The sequence below is a fragment of the Plecotus auritus genome (assembly GCF_963455305.1).
Source record: "Plecotus auritus genome assembly, chromosome: 5".
NCBI lineage: Eukaryota > Metazoa > Chordata > Mammalia > Chiroptera > Vespertilionidae > Plecotus > Plecotus auritus.
The window spans coordinates 178,577,090-178,596,716 of NC_137776.1; the positions used below are offsets into that span (position 1 = coordinate 178,577,090).

General features: G+C 42.9%; 1 protein-coding gene across 7 annotated transcripts in view; it reads right to left on the reverse strand.

The window, feature by feature from the left end:
- The window catches only part of MAPKAP1 (MAPK associated protein 1), a 197,901-nt gene that overhangs the window by 39,735 nt on the left and 138,539 nt on the right, over window positions 1-19,627 (reverse strand). For all 7 annotated transcript variants that reach the window (XM_080669694.1, XM_080669697.1, XM_080669695.1 and 4 more), the window contains one exon: window positions 1,027-1,167. In XM_080669694.1, the coding sequence (XP_080525820.1) occupies window positions 1,027-1,167 (141 nt within the window). The remainder of the gene's footprint in view (window positions 1-1,026; window positions 1,168-19,627) is intronic.

Here is a 19,627-nt window from a genome sequence, read left to right on the forward strand (position 1 = left end):
ACAATTAGCCAGACTAATGCCAACATTAGAAAAGATTTTATGATGAGACACATACAAAGCATTTATGAGAACCCTAAGTCGTGAGCCTTAGAGTTAGACTCCAAGCCTTGTCCCTTTATGCATGAAGCAAACGAGGCCCAGGCAGGAGCAGTGTGGCAGAGGTCAGTGGCAGTCCAGCTTTCTGACGAAGCCAGGCATCCACCCAGGCTCCCCCTCCTCCCACCATCTTATTAGGGAGCAGGTGCACTCACATTGGCCAGACCAGGGCTCTGTTCCTGACACCACCAACCTACCTGCTGTGTGAACTTGAGCGTAAGCCTTCACCTCTCTGCCCCTTACTACCTTCTCTGTTAGACGGGGACGGTAAACATTCTACCTTCTAGGTGGTTAAGTAGTGCACGTGAAGCACTTAGCACAGTGTCTAATACACAGCGGATACCTGTACATGACAGCCATGACGACAATGAGGTATTAATAGTCTGTTGACTGCTATGACATTTTTTCTACTCCTGTTAGGTTTAAGTCAAAACAGAAATTTAGCATTTGATTGGAATACATTAACACCAAATATTAGTTGAAAGTTAGTTCCGAATTATCTGATGAGAATCCAAATACAACTTCTGAGATCACTATAAAGCTTCCCGAATAAGTAAGTGCATTAGTGACTAGGCAACGAATCCACGGAGTAGGAAAAGGAAAGCGGCAGTGCTACGAGCAGTCTCAGCATGGCAAGTAAGAGAATTACAGAATGAGAAGGATTATGGAACCTCGCAGAAGTCAATCGGTTTGAAAAGAGTCTCAAGTTAGTTCTATTTCTAATCTTCTGCTTCATAAAAAAGAAGACAAGACAGAGCACTCGGCTGGGGAAGAGGAGGTACTTTAAATTTCACTGTTTAAACATTTTCTCTGAAAACAAATTATCGTCCGTCATTCAGGTCACATAAAAGTTGTGTGTTGTTTCTTTCCCCATCTCTACACTGACCACTGATACAAAGGGTTCACTTCATCACCTGTTCATGCACTTACCTAACTGTACGTCGGTTGTGAATCGTAGTCTGTGGATCATGCTGACTTTGAATGACTTGTAATGGTGGCTGCTAAGCATATCCTGTACTGTAGCTATGTCAATTTGCGAATCCTCCTCAAAAACCCCGTCTGCCCTTGAACCTGGGGAGGAAAAAGCAGTTTAACACATAAAGATACATGAGGCTTGGCAAATGTTGTCTGCTTAAAATGCTTTGGGATAAATTAAAATAATATGGGCTATTTAATTTGGAGAAGAAAAGGCTGAGCGATGACTTAATAATGCCATTCCAGTAAACAGAGAACGGTAACATATTAATCATTCAACAATTAATTCCACAAACACGGCCTCTTCTGTGGCAGGCCCTGGGCCAGGCAGTGGGGATACTGAAGGCGAGAAACACTCCCGCTCACCAGCAGCTCTCAGTCTCCACGAGAGAAAGTCAAAACCACAAAGCAGGGGTGGTCACATTTCTCGTTTCTTTTTCTAATATTAATTTTCCTGATCATAAAAGTAATCCATACTTCTTGAAGAATCCCTTCCTTTCCGAGATTCTCAAATATCAGCTTGCCGTCCTGCGCCCGTTTCCGCGGATGCAGGCACGAGCCAGCTCTCCCGCGATGGCTAACAGTCTCCCACTGGCCTTCTGGCCACCAGGCTCCCTCTGCAATCTGGCCACCACAGGACTTGCCCATTCATCTTTCTAAGGCTTTGATCATTTATTCACTCATCAAATGTTTCGTGAGAGCTCTGTGCATGCTAAGTACTCTGATATGTGACACTGGCGACAAGTAAGACAACTGGTACTGAAAAATCGTCCCTGGCTTCCCATGGCTTCCTGAATGATGCACACTTTTTTCAGCCAAGCAGTCAAGACTGTCCATAATCTGGCTGCAACAAACATTTTCAATGTTACTTGTCCCTTCTCACATATACCTTCTCTCAGCAACTCCCGGACTCCCCAGACTGCACACAGATGCAGGTTTTTCTACTTCTGGGCCTTTGCTCCTGTGGTACCCTCGGCCTAGAACACCTTTTCCACCCTTACCCTGCACCTGTCAAAACCCCACCCAGGCAGGCTAGCCCAAACTCCACTTTCTGCTGAATTCTATTCCTACTGGACCCTGGATCCAGGGAGACCTGGGCTCAGTTCCTAGTTCTGCCTCTAACTTGCTGCATGATCTATGGCAAGCGACCGGCTCTCTGAACCCCCGTCTTTGCCATACACAGAATGTCAAAATGTGCTTTAAAAATCTAACACATACTACGCTTAGTAAGTAGCAGGCATGATTATTTTTATTCTACTGTCACAGAGGATCACATTCAGCCTGGCACTGGAGCTGCTGAGTGGATGCTCTTGTCCTAATTCAGAAGTGTCGTGAGGGCCAGTAAAGTTGGTTCTTCATCTCTGTTAGCCGTACAGACAACTGGCATGCTCTCACTAAATTCTGCTAAGTAAATAGATAGATAATCAAACAGAAGCTAGGACATATGAGTGCTTGCTACACGGCAGGCATGGTGACGTGCTTTACACATGCTAAACCTCATGACAACTGGCTGTCATTGCTCATCTGAGGCTTTGGAATCCGAGGCTTTCGAGGTGAAGTCACATACCCAAGGTCACACTAACCAAAGCTAAACTCTCTCACCCTGCGGAGTTTGAAATGTGTTGTCCTGAAGGTGCAGCTGCTGGTGCCACTCACCAGTGGGAGGGAGCACCTGCTAGCAGATGCCAGCCAGCCAGGGCGCCCTAGGCCTTGCGCTGAGCAGCTAGAGATGGGTCCACAGGAAGAGCCAGAGAGAACTCCTGGGATAGAGTTGGAGTAGTTAAAACTCAAGATTTGGGTACAAAACAGGAACATCGGTTCCATAACTGGTAGCCTGACAACTACATGCTTTTTCTTCCCACAGTACTGCTTACAGGATGAGGTGTTTTTTTTTTTCTTTTTTTAAATCCTCAACCGAGGATATGTTTTTATTGATTTGAGAGAGGAAGAGAGAGAGAAACACTGATGTGAGAGAGAAACATTGATTGGTTGCCTCCCGTACATGCCCTGACCAGGGATCGAACCCACAACCTAGGTATGTGCCCTGACCGGGAAATGAACCCTCAACGTGGTGTATGCGAACAACACACCAAGCAACCGAGCCACCCGGCCAGAGCTACAGGGCAGGTTTTGAAGTCAAAGTCGGCTCCTGATGCCTCCCCCTGCACTCCTGTTAGAAGTGTGCACTGGCTTTTCAAACACTGCACTTATTCCCAGCTTGGACCATGCCAGCCGCTACAATAACGCTTCCTCTCAGTGAGGACAAGCCTCGCCCTCGGTGGCCATTCACTGCCTGCCGGTGACACAGTCCCATCTCAGTGTTGGCACATGCTGCTCCCTCTGCCCGGGTCACCCTTCTCCTATTCTCCTCCCTCCTGGCCTATTCCTCCAGGCGCCTCCCTATTCTTCCTGAAGAGCTTAGCTCAGGTGACACCCCAGGCCCCCAAGTCTAGTTCAGCTCCCCTGTCATTTCAACCCCCATTTTCCTTCAGAATACTTATCACAGAGCGTAATTACCTGTCTCTGCCATTAGACTGTCACCCCAAGAGGGCAGGCACGGTGGCTGCTTTACTCGCCCCTGTAGCCCAGGCCCTGCTGGTGCTGCCATGCACAGGGTAGAGCAAGTGCTCAATAAAAATGTACTGGCCCTAACCGGTTTGGCTCAGTGGATAGAGCGTCGGCCTGCAGACTCAAGGGTCCCAGGTTCGATTCCGGTCAAGGGCATGTACCTTGGTTGCAGGCACATCCCCAGTGGGAGGTGTGCAGGAGGCAGCTGATTGATGTTTCTCTCTCATCGATGTTTCTAACTCTCTATCCCTCTCCCTTCCTCTCTGTAAAAAATCAGTAAAATATATTAAAAAAAAAATAAAAACGTACTGGGTGAATACCAGGTGCCATGTCCACAGGAAGGCGAGGATCAGAGAGGCAGAGGGCCTTAGCCAACGTCACCTGGCGAGGATTAGCAGAGCTGCACTCAGCGTCTGCCAGGGCCACTGGGAACCCTGCTTGCCTTCTGTGGAATGCCTGTGATTTTGGATAGAGACGCCACCATCATGACCACCCATCTCCTGGGGACTATGCACATCTCTGACGAAGAGGCTGGTGAGAATTTAGATTTGAATAATCATTCACTTTCTCCAATGCATATCTGACTGAAACAGAACTGCCAAGATGTGTTTATTTCGATGTTAGAACCTTTTACATATATATGAGAACTGTGGAGAAGTTTGATGAAATATTAAAATCCTTTCATGTTTTAAAAATAATTCAAAGCCATCTTTTTTGAGAAAATGCCATTATTAGATATAACTTAGTTCAAGAATTTCTGTTTTCTTTATTAATTAGTATTTCCTAAATATTGAAGGTTCTTGATTTGGAAAGAGATAACAGCTAATTATACTAAAATGCCAATTACTAAAAAAAAAAACACACCAACAAACCAAAACAACACACCACACTTAAGAGTTTTACATTTTATGATGTTGGATTAAAACCAATTTAAAAATTACTATAACGTGACATATAATTTTTTACTGAGCAATTTCAATGCCAGCTGCTAATAAAGCATCTTAGCTGTAAATGATAATTCAGATGCTTTTAGATAAAGTGGTGCATAAATATAGTTGGAAATTGATTTAGCTTCTTACAGAAGCTACTGAAGAATGACATATTTTGTTTAATACACCAGCTAATGTAGTCCTAAAAGCTCAAACAAGTGCCAGTTTTCACTCCTAAATTTGCTGTGGGAGATTAATGAAAACTTTATATTTTGCTGAAATGTTAATAATGGGCAGATGAGACGATGGGATTTTAGTGGAGGTCTTAAAGCTATGGAATAACCAGCAAGGCTTGTCAATTTCCTTATATTAATTTTGTTCAAGACTGATATAGCTGGAGTTGGCTCAACACACTAATGCTTCTTGCATTGACCTTCTACTCTCTGACAGTGTAAATTCATGTCCCATGTGAGGATTTAGGTCCCCTGGTACTTGGGTGAGCTCTGAGTCTGGCCCCAGCTGACAAGGGGCATGTTTGCTTTCATGATTAGAAGGGCAACAGCACCTGGGGGAGCCGAGAAGGAAGAAACAGCCCTGCATGTGCTTCCAGTACATGCTGCTCACACCAAAGCAGGCCATCTGCTGAATGGAACGACTTCTGGTCTCGACTTCCAGAGCCCTTTCTCAGTGTAGGTTCAGGAGTGCTGCTTGGAGGGGCAGGTGTGTGTGTGTGCGGACCTGCCAGCCTGCGACCTGCCCCACCCCCCAGGCCAGCGGTATGCTAGACCGCGGAGGAACACTGGTGAGGGTAAGGCAGGGTTCCTGATCTTCAGGAGCTTACAGACTTGCTATGGAACACAAAGAAAACAGTACAAGCAGAGAGAAATGCCCGACAAACGGTTCAGGCAGCAGACCCTACCTCAAGACAAACATCTGAAGCAGGTCATTACACCAAAAGCATGTTTTCTGGGCCAGGAAAGTCTATGACTTTGCATGTGCACCTTTACTGTTTACATCCTTCCAGGAAGGAGCAAACCCAGCCACACATGAAATACACTCGGCGCTGCCCCATGTGCAGATTAAAACTATTACTGTACTACCAACTTCACATTTAAAACCCGCTCCTGTTCAAGAGAAGACGTTTTTATCTACTCAACATATAAAGCAGAGAGAACCAGAATGTCTTAAAAATAAATATATTAACAAAAAACACTCCCCAAACTGTTAATTTAATTGAAATAGAACCCTTTGGTATTTTGTTAAATTAGCAATTAAGAAGGTCACAAGCAATTAAATAAAACAAAAGCCACACTGTGTTCATCTACATTAATGCTGAACTGGGTCTCCTGGTGAATGACAAGATGAATTGTAATGGTGCCTTCAAAGACTTCATGATGTACTTTGTCAAAGTCGGGAGTGTTAATGTCTCTATGTGCCATGGATTACCATAATGTATTGTGTCAAAACGCTCGAGCTGCAATAACTCAAAGATGTATTGTGATAGATCAAATTTTGGGGTGGGGCCTAAATGTGACACAAGCACCAGATCTCAAATGGTCTGACAACAGGCTCCGGAAGAATGATGGAGAGTCCATTCACAACGTGGAATGGTGCGAGGGACAGCAGAAACCCGAGACGAAGAAGCTTAGCTCTCTAGAGTAAGGAATTAGCAAGGAGGAACAGGCAATGGCACTGCTCTTAATGGCAAAGCCGGACCAGGGCAGGACAGGGCAAAGGAAAAAGGAAAGCAGAGATGAGGTGAAGGAGGTGGCAGGGGAAGTCTAGGGCTCGCAGCCAGAAAGAAAGGTGCTGAGAGAGAGACAGCCAACGGCTGGGAAGTGGCCTTGGGGCTTAATAACAATGGAAAGAAGGAGACACAGAGTTCAGAGATGTAGATTCAAATCTTAACTCTGACACCACAGGTCAAGAGTGGGTCAAAGCCTTGCCCAAGATTCTCTGGCAGGCAGAGGCAGAGCTGGGACGGATCTATTGGACTCTGGGGTCCACCATGTTCCGGCCGCTGTCCTCCCCTTCGCCTCCCATCTCACCACATTCCTACAGGAAGCAGCAGGAGAGTGACTGGGGAACTGTAAACTCTCAACCAGTGGTTCTGGAGTATAGTCCAGGCCTCATGGGAAGCGGCGGGGGGTGGGGAAGGTCCCCAAGAACCCACCAGGGGTCCAAAATCTCAATACTATTTTCATCATAATAACAGTAAGACAGTATTTGCCCTTTTCATGCTTATTCCCTTACAAGTGCACAAAGCAATAACAAGTTCATTGATATGGTTCTGAGTCCACATTGCAACTAACCTTTAAGGAAGTATCATTCAAGTCTGGGTATCGTAATGAAAATTAATAGCCCCTGTTATCTGAAAAGGCTATTGAAATACTTCTCCCCTTTCTATCAACGTATCTGTGTTAGGCCAAATTTTCTTCATATACTTCAACTGGAACAATGTGCTGTAACAGACTGAGCGCAGAAGCAGATCTGCAGCCCTGGCTGGTGTGGCTCAGTTGGTTGGAGCCCTGTCCCATGCACCAGAAGGTTGCTGGTTTGATTCCCAGTCAGGACACATACCTAGGTGTCGATGTAGCTCTCTCCCATTGATCTCCCACTCTCTCCCTCCCTCCCTCCTTCCCTCTCTCAAATAAAAAAGAGAGTAGATATGCAAATCCAGGTGCCTTCCATAAAGTCAGACATTACAGAAATTTGCAAAAATATAAAACAGTGCCCACTGGTTCAGGTGGTTAGTCAATAATTTATCTTCCTGATGAAACAAAAATAAATGCTCTCAGGGAAAGAAAACAAAATAAAACAGTCCCAATCTTCTCATTAAAAATTTAAAACAGGTATTTTTTCATAAAAATTTATGTTAACACATAATAAATTTATTATTGCTTTTAAATGAATTTATAGACATTTAAATTTTTATGTTTTTATTCCTAACAAGTAGATATAACCCAATAAACAAATGCTCTTTGGGGTCCTCAATAGTTCTGCGTGTAAAGCAGTCCTAAGACCAAATAGTTGAGAACCTGTCTTTCCTGTCCTATGCATGTTTTCCTGTCCCTGCGTGTCCATGTGGACAACCATGATGAGACATAAAAGTGCAGGTACGGCTGTGTATCTGAGTTACATACCTGACAACCAACACAGACAGAAAGCTTCTACACACATTCTAAGAGTAACAACCTGCTGTCAGGTGATCAAGACTAATTTTAACTAACACTGTTTTATAGTTTAAAATAGTATTTTTATTGGAACTGAGAGAAACACAGGTACACATGACTCTCAGACGAACAGGCACTGCTCGTTAAATCAAAGCTCAGAGAGCTTACTACATGCTACTGGCAGGCGTTTGTGTTCAGAGATACAAACTACATGGGACCTTAAACTTCATTTTATGGTTGGTTCAAGGAGTCTTAGGCTAAGTCCAAAAGCTCTAATCCAGTTACAAGTTAAAGCAACTTCAATCTTCCTTCTCCAAAAAGATCGATGGCAACTCTGTAACTCGACCAGAAGATCAATGGCCTTGTTACATCTTCACCTTCCCATTCCCTACAGCAAGACGATGCCGCTGCCTCTCCTGGGCTTTAGGAACACAGGAGGGTGGCAGGGTCCCCGGATGACGGAAAGGGAACAGACAATCCGCAGAGGGAACAGTGTGGGAAAGACACGAAGCCCACAAAGTGTGAGCATGTAGAGAGGGAACAGCAGGAGCCTGCATTTGGCTGGAGCAAGGAGTGGTGGGGAGTGCGGGTGAGAAGCTCTTCCAAGGGAGAGGCATGTCCATCTCAGGGCTGGTGCAGAGTAAACCCTGTGGGCAAGCAAGTGGCCAGGTGAAGACTAACACCTCTTCTGCCCCCTCTGTCATGAAGCCCTACTGCTATTCCTCACACAGAAAAATCCCTACTTCAGCCAAACTGGACTTTACTTGGGTTATACCATCTGGCCAGAATGTCCTTTCCATTCTTTAATATTTATATACTTCAAGGTAGTCTAGATCTTCCCTGACCTCTCTCCTGAAACCCTGCAGCCCTGAAGGCTCTTATTGTAAGTCTCTTACATGATAAGCATCTGTACTCCTCCTCGGGACAATGAGTTCCTTTGAGGGCAGGAACATTCTTCCTACAGAGCACACAGTAGATGTTTAATAAATGCTGCTGTGGCACGCACGGAGTTCGCTGCAACACAGGTTAAGCATAACACTACCTGAGTTTGTATGCCATCCCTGTATTTACGTGGAACCTAACACATTATTTCTAGCTTTCCATTCAGACGCCTTACCAGGCTGGGATCCCACCTCAGCAACTATCAGAGCAGTTAACATTTCTGAGTGTTTATGTGCCAGACACAATGCTTAGCCCTTGAAGTATAGTAGCTCATTTAATTTTCTCAAGCCCTTTTAAGTCAAATATTATCTCTTTTTCTAGGTGAGGAAAATAAAGCCCCTATTAGTTTAGAGCAGCCGTGGGCAAACTATGGCCTGCGGGCCGGATCCGGCCCGTTCGGCTGTTCTATCCGGCCCGCGGAGCTGAAAGAGCGGAGGGTTCTCTTGCTTTCCCCTCCGCTCCTTTACTTTGAATTTATATTAGTTCACACAAACACTCCATCCATGCTTTTGTTCCGGCCCTCCGGTCCAGTTTAAGAACCCATTGTGGCCCTCGAGTCAAAAAGTTTGCCCACCCCTGGTTTAGAGAATGTCATCCTGCTAGTATAGCCATGTAACTAGTATAAGCTGGAACTAGGAACTGTACCCAGGTTAGCCTAATTCAAAAAATGTGCCCTTAACCGTACCACCCTTTGGGTATACATGTTCCTCCGAAGGGCTGGGAATGTACAAATCCATGGGTCACAAAAGTACCTAAGGAGAACACAAACATGGCTGGCCTCGCCAGAACAAAGAATCAGGGATAGAAGCTAATACTCTCTCCTGTAAGACTCAAAGCAGGATGCACGAGTCATGGAGGAAAACTCTCCCTTAGCTTCTACATCCATCACTTTCCTTTTTTTCTTCCAAAGGCCTTTTAAGTCCCCAAAGCCTCATAAGCCCCAAACTTCTCTTCTATTAAACACTTCCCTTTGGCTACTAGTCATCTTTGCTGGTCTCTAAAAAATAATCAATAGGTGATATACTTTAACACAAGCACGCACACGCATGCGTGCCCCTCTGCAGTAATCTCCTCAAAGCCATCAGGACCACACAGTGGGATACGCCCTTCACTGAATCTGCCAGGCTGTGACCAGGGTGAAGATCCCTGCTGCCAGTGCCTAATTGATTAAACACTTGGAGTTAGAGCCTTTCCACAGGGAGATTTCAGCCCCTCAATAAATCAGAGCAATCTTGTTTTATGAGCTGATCAGAAAGAAACGGGTTCAGGTTTGCGGAATTTCTAAAAAGAGCAGATCATGGAGGGGGCCTGTAGGCTAGGCCCTGCCATCCCTCAGTCTCTTTTCTCAGCACTCCCTCCCTTGCTCATTTCACTCTGTTTCATTCATTCATTCCGAGCAGTCCCTTGTCCTGGACCATTCTTCCCTTACTCATTATCTGACGAACTCCTTTTTATTCTTCCTCAAGGAAGTTTTCTCCTCCTACTCTCACCAGCTCCAGCCCCTGCTATACACCCTTCAGAGCGCTTTTCACAGCTGCGGGCTTCGTGATGTGGGGGCTCCTCTCCACCGGCCAGCACAGTGGCCGGCCCAGAGGAGGATGCCATCAATGAACAAATGTGTGCCCAGAGTGAAGCCGACCACCCGTTAGGGGATGATGGATGACCATTCGGGGTCTGAACCACTGATTCATTGCAGGTTTGCTTGAAATTTAGGTTGATGACAGAATTCCTATCACTTCCTCTCCCTCTGATATGCTTTTGCTACTGTTCAAAATGGAGGAAAAGCAATGGGGTCCTCTAAGGAGCCTGGGCACTTTTGATAATTTACAAGTCAAAATACACTATTTTTTACAACAACAAAATATCTAAGAACTGTTACATCTCATCAACACTGAGGCATCACTCCCCTGACTCCGGAGTCAGGGATGAGGGCACACATGCTGGAAGAACCCTACCTCGATCAGGGAAATGTCCCCGATGTCACTGCAGAAATGTCCCCGATGCATCACCAAACCATTAGCCAGAGGCTGCAGGCAGAGTCTGGGGCCAGGAGCCGACCAGCGGGATACAAATCCCTGTGCCCTCACTTAAAGCCCATTCGGGGTTTGTGGCTCGTCAAACATGTTTCCTTACTGCTCTAATGTACCAGTGTATCGCTTAATGAAAGTTCTTAATTGTAATTCAATTAATTACATACACAGAGTCCCCAATTACATTTTCCAATAAGACATTGGCTGTGGTACAGGTCTAAATGCACTTAACCAATTTTAATATATTAAGACCAATTTCCCTTGAATACTAATTACTACCTAATGATAAAATGAAAAGGGGGGGACTTTCAAGAAAGGGAGAGAGTGAAAAATGCAATTCATGTGGAATTTTTCAGCCCTCAGAGCACAGTTCAGACACTCATTACGGAAGAAATAGGTGTGGACAGGGCACACTTGCTTCTAGTAGCAGGTCCGCACTGGTTTTTGCCTGGGTATCACCTGTCCCCCGTGCTGGCCACTGCCCAAAGGGCCTGTGGGAAGTCTTAGAGGCTAGAGGGAAAACAGGAATAACGAGGGGAAAGGCCAGCACACACATGCGCAGACTAGCTGTGGTGTTTCTGGGCACGGGTGCTGGCCTTGTGTCTCAGGCACACAGACGGACACTAGGAATGGCCAATACTTGCGTTGTGCATTGTACTGCCCTATGTGCTTTTTATTACTTCACAACTTATTTATTTTTAAAATCTTGATTGTTGAGAATATTACAGATGTCCTCCTTTTATTCCCCATTACCTCCCTCCACCTGGTTCTTGCCCCATCCCAGGCCTTCACCACCTTACTGTCTGTGTCCACAGGTAAGATCTTTGGTCTCTTCTCACTCCTCCTCCCCCAATTCCCTCTCAGATTCATCAGTCTGTTCCATGTTTCCATGCCTCTGATTCTGTTTTATTCACCAGTTTATTTTGTTCATTAGATTTCTTGTTCATTTATTTTGATTTTTAAATTTGATTGTTGTTAGATATGTATTTGTTGCCATTTTATTGTTCTTATTTTTATTTCTTCTTTTTATTCAATAATACCCTTCAACATTTCATATAATACTGGTTTGGTGGTGATGAACTCCTTTAGTTTTTTCTTGTCTGTGAAGCTCTTTATCTGACCTTCAATTCTAAATGAGAGGTTTGCTGAGTAATCTTGGTTGTAGGTCCCTACTATTCATCACTCTGAGTATTTCTTGTCACTCCCTTCTGGCCTACAAAGTTTCTGTTAAGAAATCAGCTGACAGTCGTATGGGCGCTCCCTTGTAGGTAACTAACTGCTTTTCTCTTGCTGCTTTTAAGATTCTATGTCTTTAACCCGGGCCTTTTTAATTATGATGCCTCTTGGTGTGGTCCTCTTTGGGTTCCTCTTGTTTGGGACTCTCTGTGATTCCTGGACTTGTAAGTCTATTTTTTTTTTTTTTTTCCAGCAGGTAGGGGAAGTTTTCTGTCATTATTTCTTCAAATAGGTTTTCAATATCTTGCTCTCTCTCATCTCCTTCTGGTACCCCCAGAATGCAAATGTTGTATTGAAGTTGTCCCAGAGGCTCCTTACACTATTTTCATATTTTTGGATTCTTTTTATTTTTTTTTTTCTCTTCTGATTGGGTGTTTTCTGCTTCCTCATATTCCACATCATTGACTTGATTCTCGGAATCCTCTACTCTACTGTTGAATCCTTGTAAATTGTTCTTTATTTCAATTAGTGTGTGCGTAATTTCTGACTGGACCTTTTTCATGTTTCTGACATTCTCACTAAGATCCTTGAAAGTCTCATGAAGATCACTGAGTAACCTTATAACCATGGTTTTGAACTCTGTATCCAGTAGTTTGCTTGCTTCCATTTCTTTCATTTGTGACATGTTTCTTTGTCTCCACATTTTGGCTGCTTCTCTATGTTTGTTTCTATGTATTAGGTAGAGCTACTATGTCTCCTGGAATTGGTAGAGAGGCCTTGTGTAGTAGATGTCCTGTAGGGCCCAGTGGCTCAGCCTCCCCAGGCACCTGAGTTGGGCACTCTAGGTGCACCCCTGTGTGGGCTGTGTGCACAGTTTTGTAGTTGAGCATTGACTGCTATTGGTGTCTCTGAGAGGAGTTAGCCTCCAGGCCAATAGGCTGTGAGGACCAGCTGCAACTGCAGCAGGAGAGCTGCTCTGCAGGAGGCAAGGCCCAGTTGTAAAGCAAGGAAGGCTGGTGGTAGTGCCAGGTCTTAGGCCTTTTATTGATAGGTTTGGGGCACACTATCATCAGCTGCAGCTTGAGAGATTTTAGCAAAGTCTAAAGCCTGAGGCAGGACAGGCCATTCATATGGGAAAGTTGCTGCAAACAGTTTGGGTGGGGCTGCAAATTGGATGCGGGTCTCACAGAATCCCCAGGGCAGAGCAAACAGATACGGCTGCCAGTCAGCCCTGCGTCAGGGGAGGTCCCAGCACAGGAACACTGACCCCTGCGAGCACCCGTCTGGGAGAAAGCTGCCCCTGGGTTCCTGCCCAATGCCAGATAATGCAATTCCTCCTTGTATGTATCTGGGTCCCCCAGAGCCACCCGGTGCTGGAGCTCAGAGGTATGGAGTCCGAGCACATTCGTGTGCCTGGGTGTCTGGCAGCCTCTGTGTTCCTCAGCCACAATCCCTGCTGGTTTTTACAACCCAGAGTTACAGGGACTTCTCTTCCCAGCTCTGGAACCCTGGGATGGGTGCCTGGTGTGGGGCTGGGACCCCTTGCTCCTTACTAATGGACAGAAGACATGGTTTTCCAGGCCCCCAATGATAATTCATGTAATGATAAGCAAATCACCCCTCTAAGTATCAGTTTCTTCTATAAATTACAGATGATGACCATCCTGGCCCAAAAGGCTGTTATAAGGAGACCATTTATATCTTATTTAGATCTCAAAAAAACAACAACAAAAAACTGTGAAAATGATTCAACTACCTCCTTTTACACCGGAAACTCAGGCTCAGAGAGGATGTGATTTGCCCTATGTCCGAGACTGCAGTGGTTCATCCAGGTCTGCCTGATTCTAAAGGCTGGGCTTTAAAGCACGATGCTGAACTACTGTAACGACAGGCTCCTGAGTGATAAGACAGGAAAGACACTGTGTCTGACATTTTGTTGGTATTCCATAAAGCCAGTGGAATTTCAGGCCTATTTTAGTCCCAAGTGTCTCTCTTAAAGCTGTGGAAAGAACAAGTTGGTTCATGCTGCATCTTTCTTCTAAGGACCTGAAGGGGTTCCCCACATACGATTTGTGGGTAAGAGAAAAGGTCACTGGCAACATCTGGCAGAAAAGGAAATTGAGGTTCAGTTTGGTGCCAGGATTTACACAGATGCTTGGACAAGAATGGCAGTCTTCCTACATCACATCTTCTCCATAGTGTACTCATGCTTCCTTCTGGTCTGATTCCAGCTTGCAGCAGACAGTTGGCTGAAGGACGTAGTCGATTATCAGACAAGAATCCAACTGGAAAGCTCAGGACTCTGGCTTGTCATTTTCTTATTTAGGCCAAGATCCAAGTACAAATGTTAACTCTCAGTCCCTAGGCAGAAACTCTTGTCGTATCAGCTTCATTTGCAAGCTTCTTCTCCCACAGAGTATAAAGACAATTGTTATCACCATCATCAGGGTTGAAAATGTAGGTTGTTTTGTCAACAATCTCAGGGTGGGCTTTGAAATCAGACAGCTGACTTAAGAATCCTGGTTCTATCATTTATCAGCAAGCTAACTTCGGGCAAGTCACAACCTCTCTCTATAGTTAGAATAACATCTTATAGGATGGTTTTAAAAATTACAAGAGAGCACTTTTTAAGAATGTTTAGCACAAAGGCCTGAATAAATAATTTAAAAAAATCTTTTGATGTCATTGATATAAAAAGTGAGGCCCCATTCCTTCTCAGAATAAAAACTGAAAGGCTATATATACATCCACCCTATGGCAGTCTCCCCAATCAAACGGTTTTACTTATAAAGTGCACATCTCTTCTAGAACACTAAAACACACTGGCTGGAAAGCACCCTGCTCCTAAGTTCTCTGGTCCTGTGACACAGATTCACAGACTTGCCCCGTTCACCACCCTCTCACCCTCTCCCCATCACACACCTCCTTCAGGGCCCTGACAGTTCTGATTCTAGACCTCCACAACTTTGGCCTCTCTGCTCTGTCAGCCACAGATATGCTGCTCTTTTCTTTTGAATGCTGCTCTTTCACCATTTATTCATCACAGTTAACATTTATTGAGTGTTTACTATGTGCCAGGCACCATTCTAAGAGCTTTACGATTATTAAAACTCACTGAATCCTCATAACAACCTTATGAGCGCAGATACAGAAGTTAAAATGTACAAGGTCACACAGCCTAGTAAATGTCAGAGGCAGCATGTTTTGATATCATTTTCTTAAACAATGCATAATAGATGCTCATAATTTAGTCCACTTCCACATTAGCTTTAAGGATAGCAAACCTGTCCTGATCTAATATACCAACAGAAGATTTAAAAATTTCTGTTTTTGAAAAATTTTAAAACCTCAATCCAGTTTTTTTATAGGTAGCTACTAGAGAACAATACTTGGTTCTTGATTGAAATTGCTATTTAAATTTTTAAAAAATTAAAAAAACTTTTTCTATAGAAATAATGAATTGCTTTTATAATTTACTTCCATTTTACAAAGACTAGTTATAGTATTCTATTGATTCCAAACCATTCACCGCCTCGTGCCCTTTGTAAATGCTGGTAAAGTCTTCTTTCATTACCACAATGATCTTAACTCAGAGTGTAAGAACTGGAATTTCTTGCCAATCCTTTAAGATGGGGATGCCAAAGCTCACAGATGTCACACAAGTTACTTAAGACTGAACTCATGCTTAGAAGTATAGTAAGAACAAGAGCCCAGATGTCAAAGCTTTATCCACCACACAGCTTCTCTTTCCTCATATAAGAAAGTTGGGCCTCATCTTAAAAACAAAGAAACAAAGAAAAACTAATTTGGAGTCACAGTATACTGTGGAATACTATGCAACAGCTAAAAAAAGAAAGAGGTGAAATAATATGCGGATTAATGTGGAATAATCTCTACAATATTTGTCAAAATGATAAAATAAAAATGGAGAACACTGATGACAGTCTGCTGTCATTTGTTTTTTAAAAGGGAGGAATATAAATGTGCGTGTATACATTCTTGCTGTCTCTTGGTATCTGTGTGGGACTGGCTCCAGGACTCCCGGTGGAAACCAAAATTTGCGGATGCTAAAGTCACTTACATAAAATGGTGTAGCATTTGCATATAACCTTTGCACATCCTTGCCATGAACTTTAAGTCATCTCCAGATTACTTATAATACCCAATACAATATAAATGCTATGTAAATAGTTATACTATATTGTTTAGGGAATAATGACTAGAAAAAGTTTGTATGTTTCGTACAGGTGCAACCACTGTAGACATAATTACATAGTAAATGTCAGCAATAACATAACCTTTTTTTTCAAAATATTTTCTTTTTTAAAATACGTTTTTATTGATTTGAGAGAGGAAGGGAGAGGAAGCGAGAGAGAAACATCAATTGGCTGCCTCCTGCACAACCCCTACTAGAGATGGAGCCTTCAACCCGGGCATGTGCCCTGACCAGGAGCTGAACTGGTAATCTTTTGGTTCATGAGATGATGCTCAACCAACTGAGCCACTTCGGCCAGGCAAGAATATTTTCAATTAAATCTGCAGAGGCTAAACCTGTGGATCCAAAGGGCCAACTGAATATGTGTGTGTGTATTTGTGTGGGTGTATTCTCGTACACATACAGAATATACTTGCATATACACAGATAATCCCTGGAAAGATACCAAAGAAACTGGAACAACTTGTCTCTGGGAAGGGAATTAGGGGAGAGGAGAGAGGCTAAGTTTTCACTACAGACACTCTTTGTTACCTGGAAAATTCTTTTACATGTATAAGTGTTACATATCCAAAATATTTACCAAGACACTAATAAATAAATATTATCTTATTCATACAACAAGGAATCAACATTCTGAAACAGAATCCACTACAGAGTTCCTATTATGCGAATTAGTTCCCCTGGTACAGTGGTCAGCAAACTCATTAGTCAACAGAGCCAAATATCAACAGTACAACGATTGAAATTTCTTTTGAGAGCCAAATTTTTTCAACTTAAACTTCTTCTAACGCCATTTCTTCAAAATAGACTCGCCCAGGCCGTGGTATTTTGTGGAAGAGCCACACTCAAGGGGCCAAAGAGCTGCATGTGGCTCTCGAGCCACAGTTTGCATACCACTGCCCTAGTATGTTTAAAAGATGAGATTCTTTAGCCCTGGTCAGGTGGCTCAGTTGGTTAGAGCGTTGTCCCATAGACCAAAAGGTTGTGGGTTTGATTCCCAGTGAGGGCACATATGTGTCTAGGTTTTGGGTTCGATCCCCCGCCTCGGCGTATTCGGGAGACAACTGATAGATGTTTTTCTTTTCTCTCACACTGATGTTTCTCTCTCTCTCTCTCTTTTTCACTCACCCTTCCTCTCTCTCTAAAACCGATAAAAAAACAACCACACCTTATCTTTGGGTGAGGGGAAAGAGAGAGGGCGAGGGAGAGAGGGAGGGGGAGGGGGAGGGAGAGGGGGAGGGAGAGGGAGAGAGATATTCTTTAAAGAATGAAAGAAAATGACAGGAAGGGCGGGATTACCCATTTATATCAGGTAAGAAAATCAGATAAGCAAGATACAAAGGAATGTATTGTTATAATTCTTCCTTGGGTGTGATCAGTCCAAAGGATTATGAAACTAAGAGGCACTCTCATGATGTAATTAATATCTACGTGAACTTGCCCTTATTACTTGCTTGCTTTTTCTTCTGAGAAAGTCATGCATGTTTATTTTAGAAACTGTGTAAAGTACAAGTATAAAGAGGATGAAAAAATGAATTACCCAGAATCTTGCTAACTAGAGACAACCACTATTAATATTTTGGCATTTTCCTTCCAATTTTTCTTCAGTGTTTTTGGTTTGTTTGTTTTGATTTTACATAGTTGAGATTAGTCTAGCTGTGTTATTTTGTATCCTTGACAATTTTCCCTCTTAATATTACATCAAAGTTATTTTTCTCGTAATGAAAACTCTTGGTAAACACAACTTATAATGATTGAAGAGTATTCCTCATCTCCTGATATGGCTGTTCTCCTTTTAATCTGTTACTGTGGCAAATTATACTGACTGGGATTTTTTTTATTGCTAAACTAAACCTTGTACTCCTAGAATAAAACCAACTTGGGAATGTTACATTATCTACATAATAAAAGAGTAACATGCTAATTGACCTTACCTTCACGACACCCACCAGCCAATCAGGAGTGAGTATGCAAATTAACCCAACAAAGATGGAAGGTTAATTTGTATATGCAGGTGCTGAGCAGCTGGGGGTGGGGCGTTCCACACCACCCCAGCCGCTCCAGGCCTCTGGGAAGCGTGGTAAGGTGGAAAGGCGGCTCCGGCCAGAGCGAAGGCAGTGACGGCAGCAAGGGGAAGGAAGGCCCATTCTTGCACGAATCTTCATGTATCAGGCTTCTAGTTTTAATATAATGCTGAATTCAGTTTGTTAATATTTTGTTTAGGATATTTGCATTTATATAAGATTGGTCTGAAAATATTTTGTCTTGTATGGTCTTTATTAGGGTTTGGTAAGATTATTACAGCCTCTTAAAATGAATTGGAGAGTGTAACCTCTTTTTCTACTCTTTTGAACAGCTGATGTAAGACTGGACTCGTTTTTTCCTTAAGTGTTTGGTAAAACTAGCTAGTAAAGTTGTTTGGGATTGAGTTTTCTTTGTGACAAGGTTTTTAATCACGAACTCAATTTTTAAAAATAGTTATGAGAATATTCAAGTTTCTATTTCTTCCTGTGTCAATTTTGGTAAATTGTTTTTTTCTAGGATTTTTTCCTTTTTCATCTACATTTTCACAATTTTTGGTATGGAGTTTTTCAAAATAATCTTGTATTACCTATTTAATGACTGCAGATCTGTATGTATCTCTTTTTATTTCTGTTACTATTTGTGTTTCTCTGTTATTTGTTTTTCTTCCATGTTTCTAATCCATTTCCTCAGAGGTTTAGCAAGTTTGTTAAGTCTTTTCAAAGAACCAATGTTTGGTTTTGATGTCCTTAAATTTTCTATTTCTCCTCTTATCTTTATTGCTTCCTTCCTTTTATTCTCTCTAGTTTTCTTTTCCTGTTTGTTTTCTAATTTCTTGAGCTAAATGCTTTAGCTTATTAATTTTTGGCCTTTCTTCTTTTACAATATATGAATTAAAAAGCTGTAAAATTTTCTTTAAATATTGCAGCCTTCAAACTCAAATGATATCAGTACAAAATTGGTTCTAGGTGTTAATCTTGCCTCTGTTAGTTCAATCTTCTCCCAGATACCGGCCATTAATAATTTCCTATGATTTGTATATTTTAATCAGTTTTTTTAATTTTTAATAAATCTTTATTGTTCAGATTATTATAATTGTTCCTTTTATTCCCCCCATAGCTCCCCTCCACCCGGTTCCCACCCACCCTCTGCCCTTACCTCCCCCCCACTGTCCTCATCCATAGGTGTACGATTTTTGTCCAGTCTCTTCCCGCACCCCCTGCACCCCTTTCCCCCAAAGAATTATCAGTCCACTCCCTTTCAATGCCCCTGGTTCTATTATATTCACCAGTTTATTCTGTTCATCAGACTTTTTATTCACTTGATTTTTAGATTCACTTGTTGATAGATATGTATTTGTTGTTCATAATTTTTATCTTTACCTTTTTCTTCTTCTTCCTCTTCTTAAAGAGTACCTTTCAGCATTTCATATAATACTGGTTTGGCGGTGATGAACTCCTTTAGCTTTTTCTTATCTGTGAAGCTCTTTATCTGCCCTTC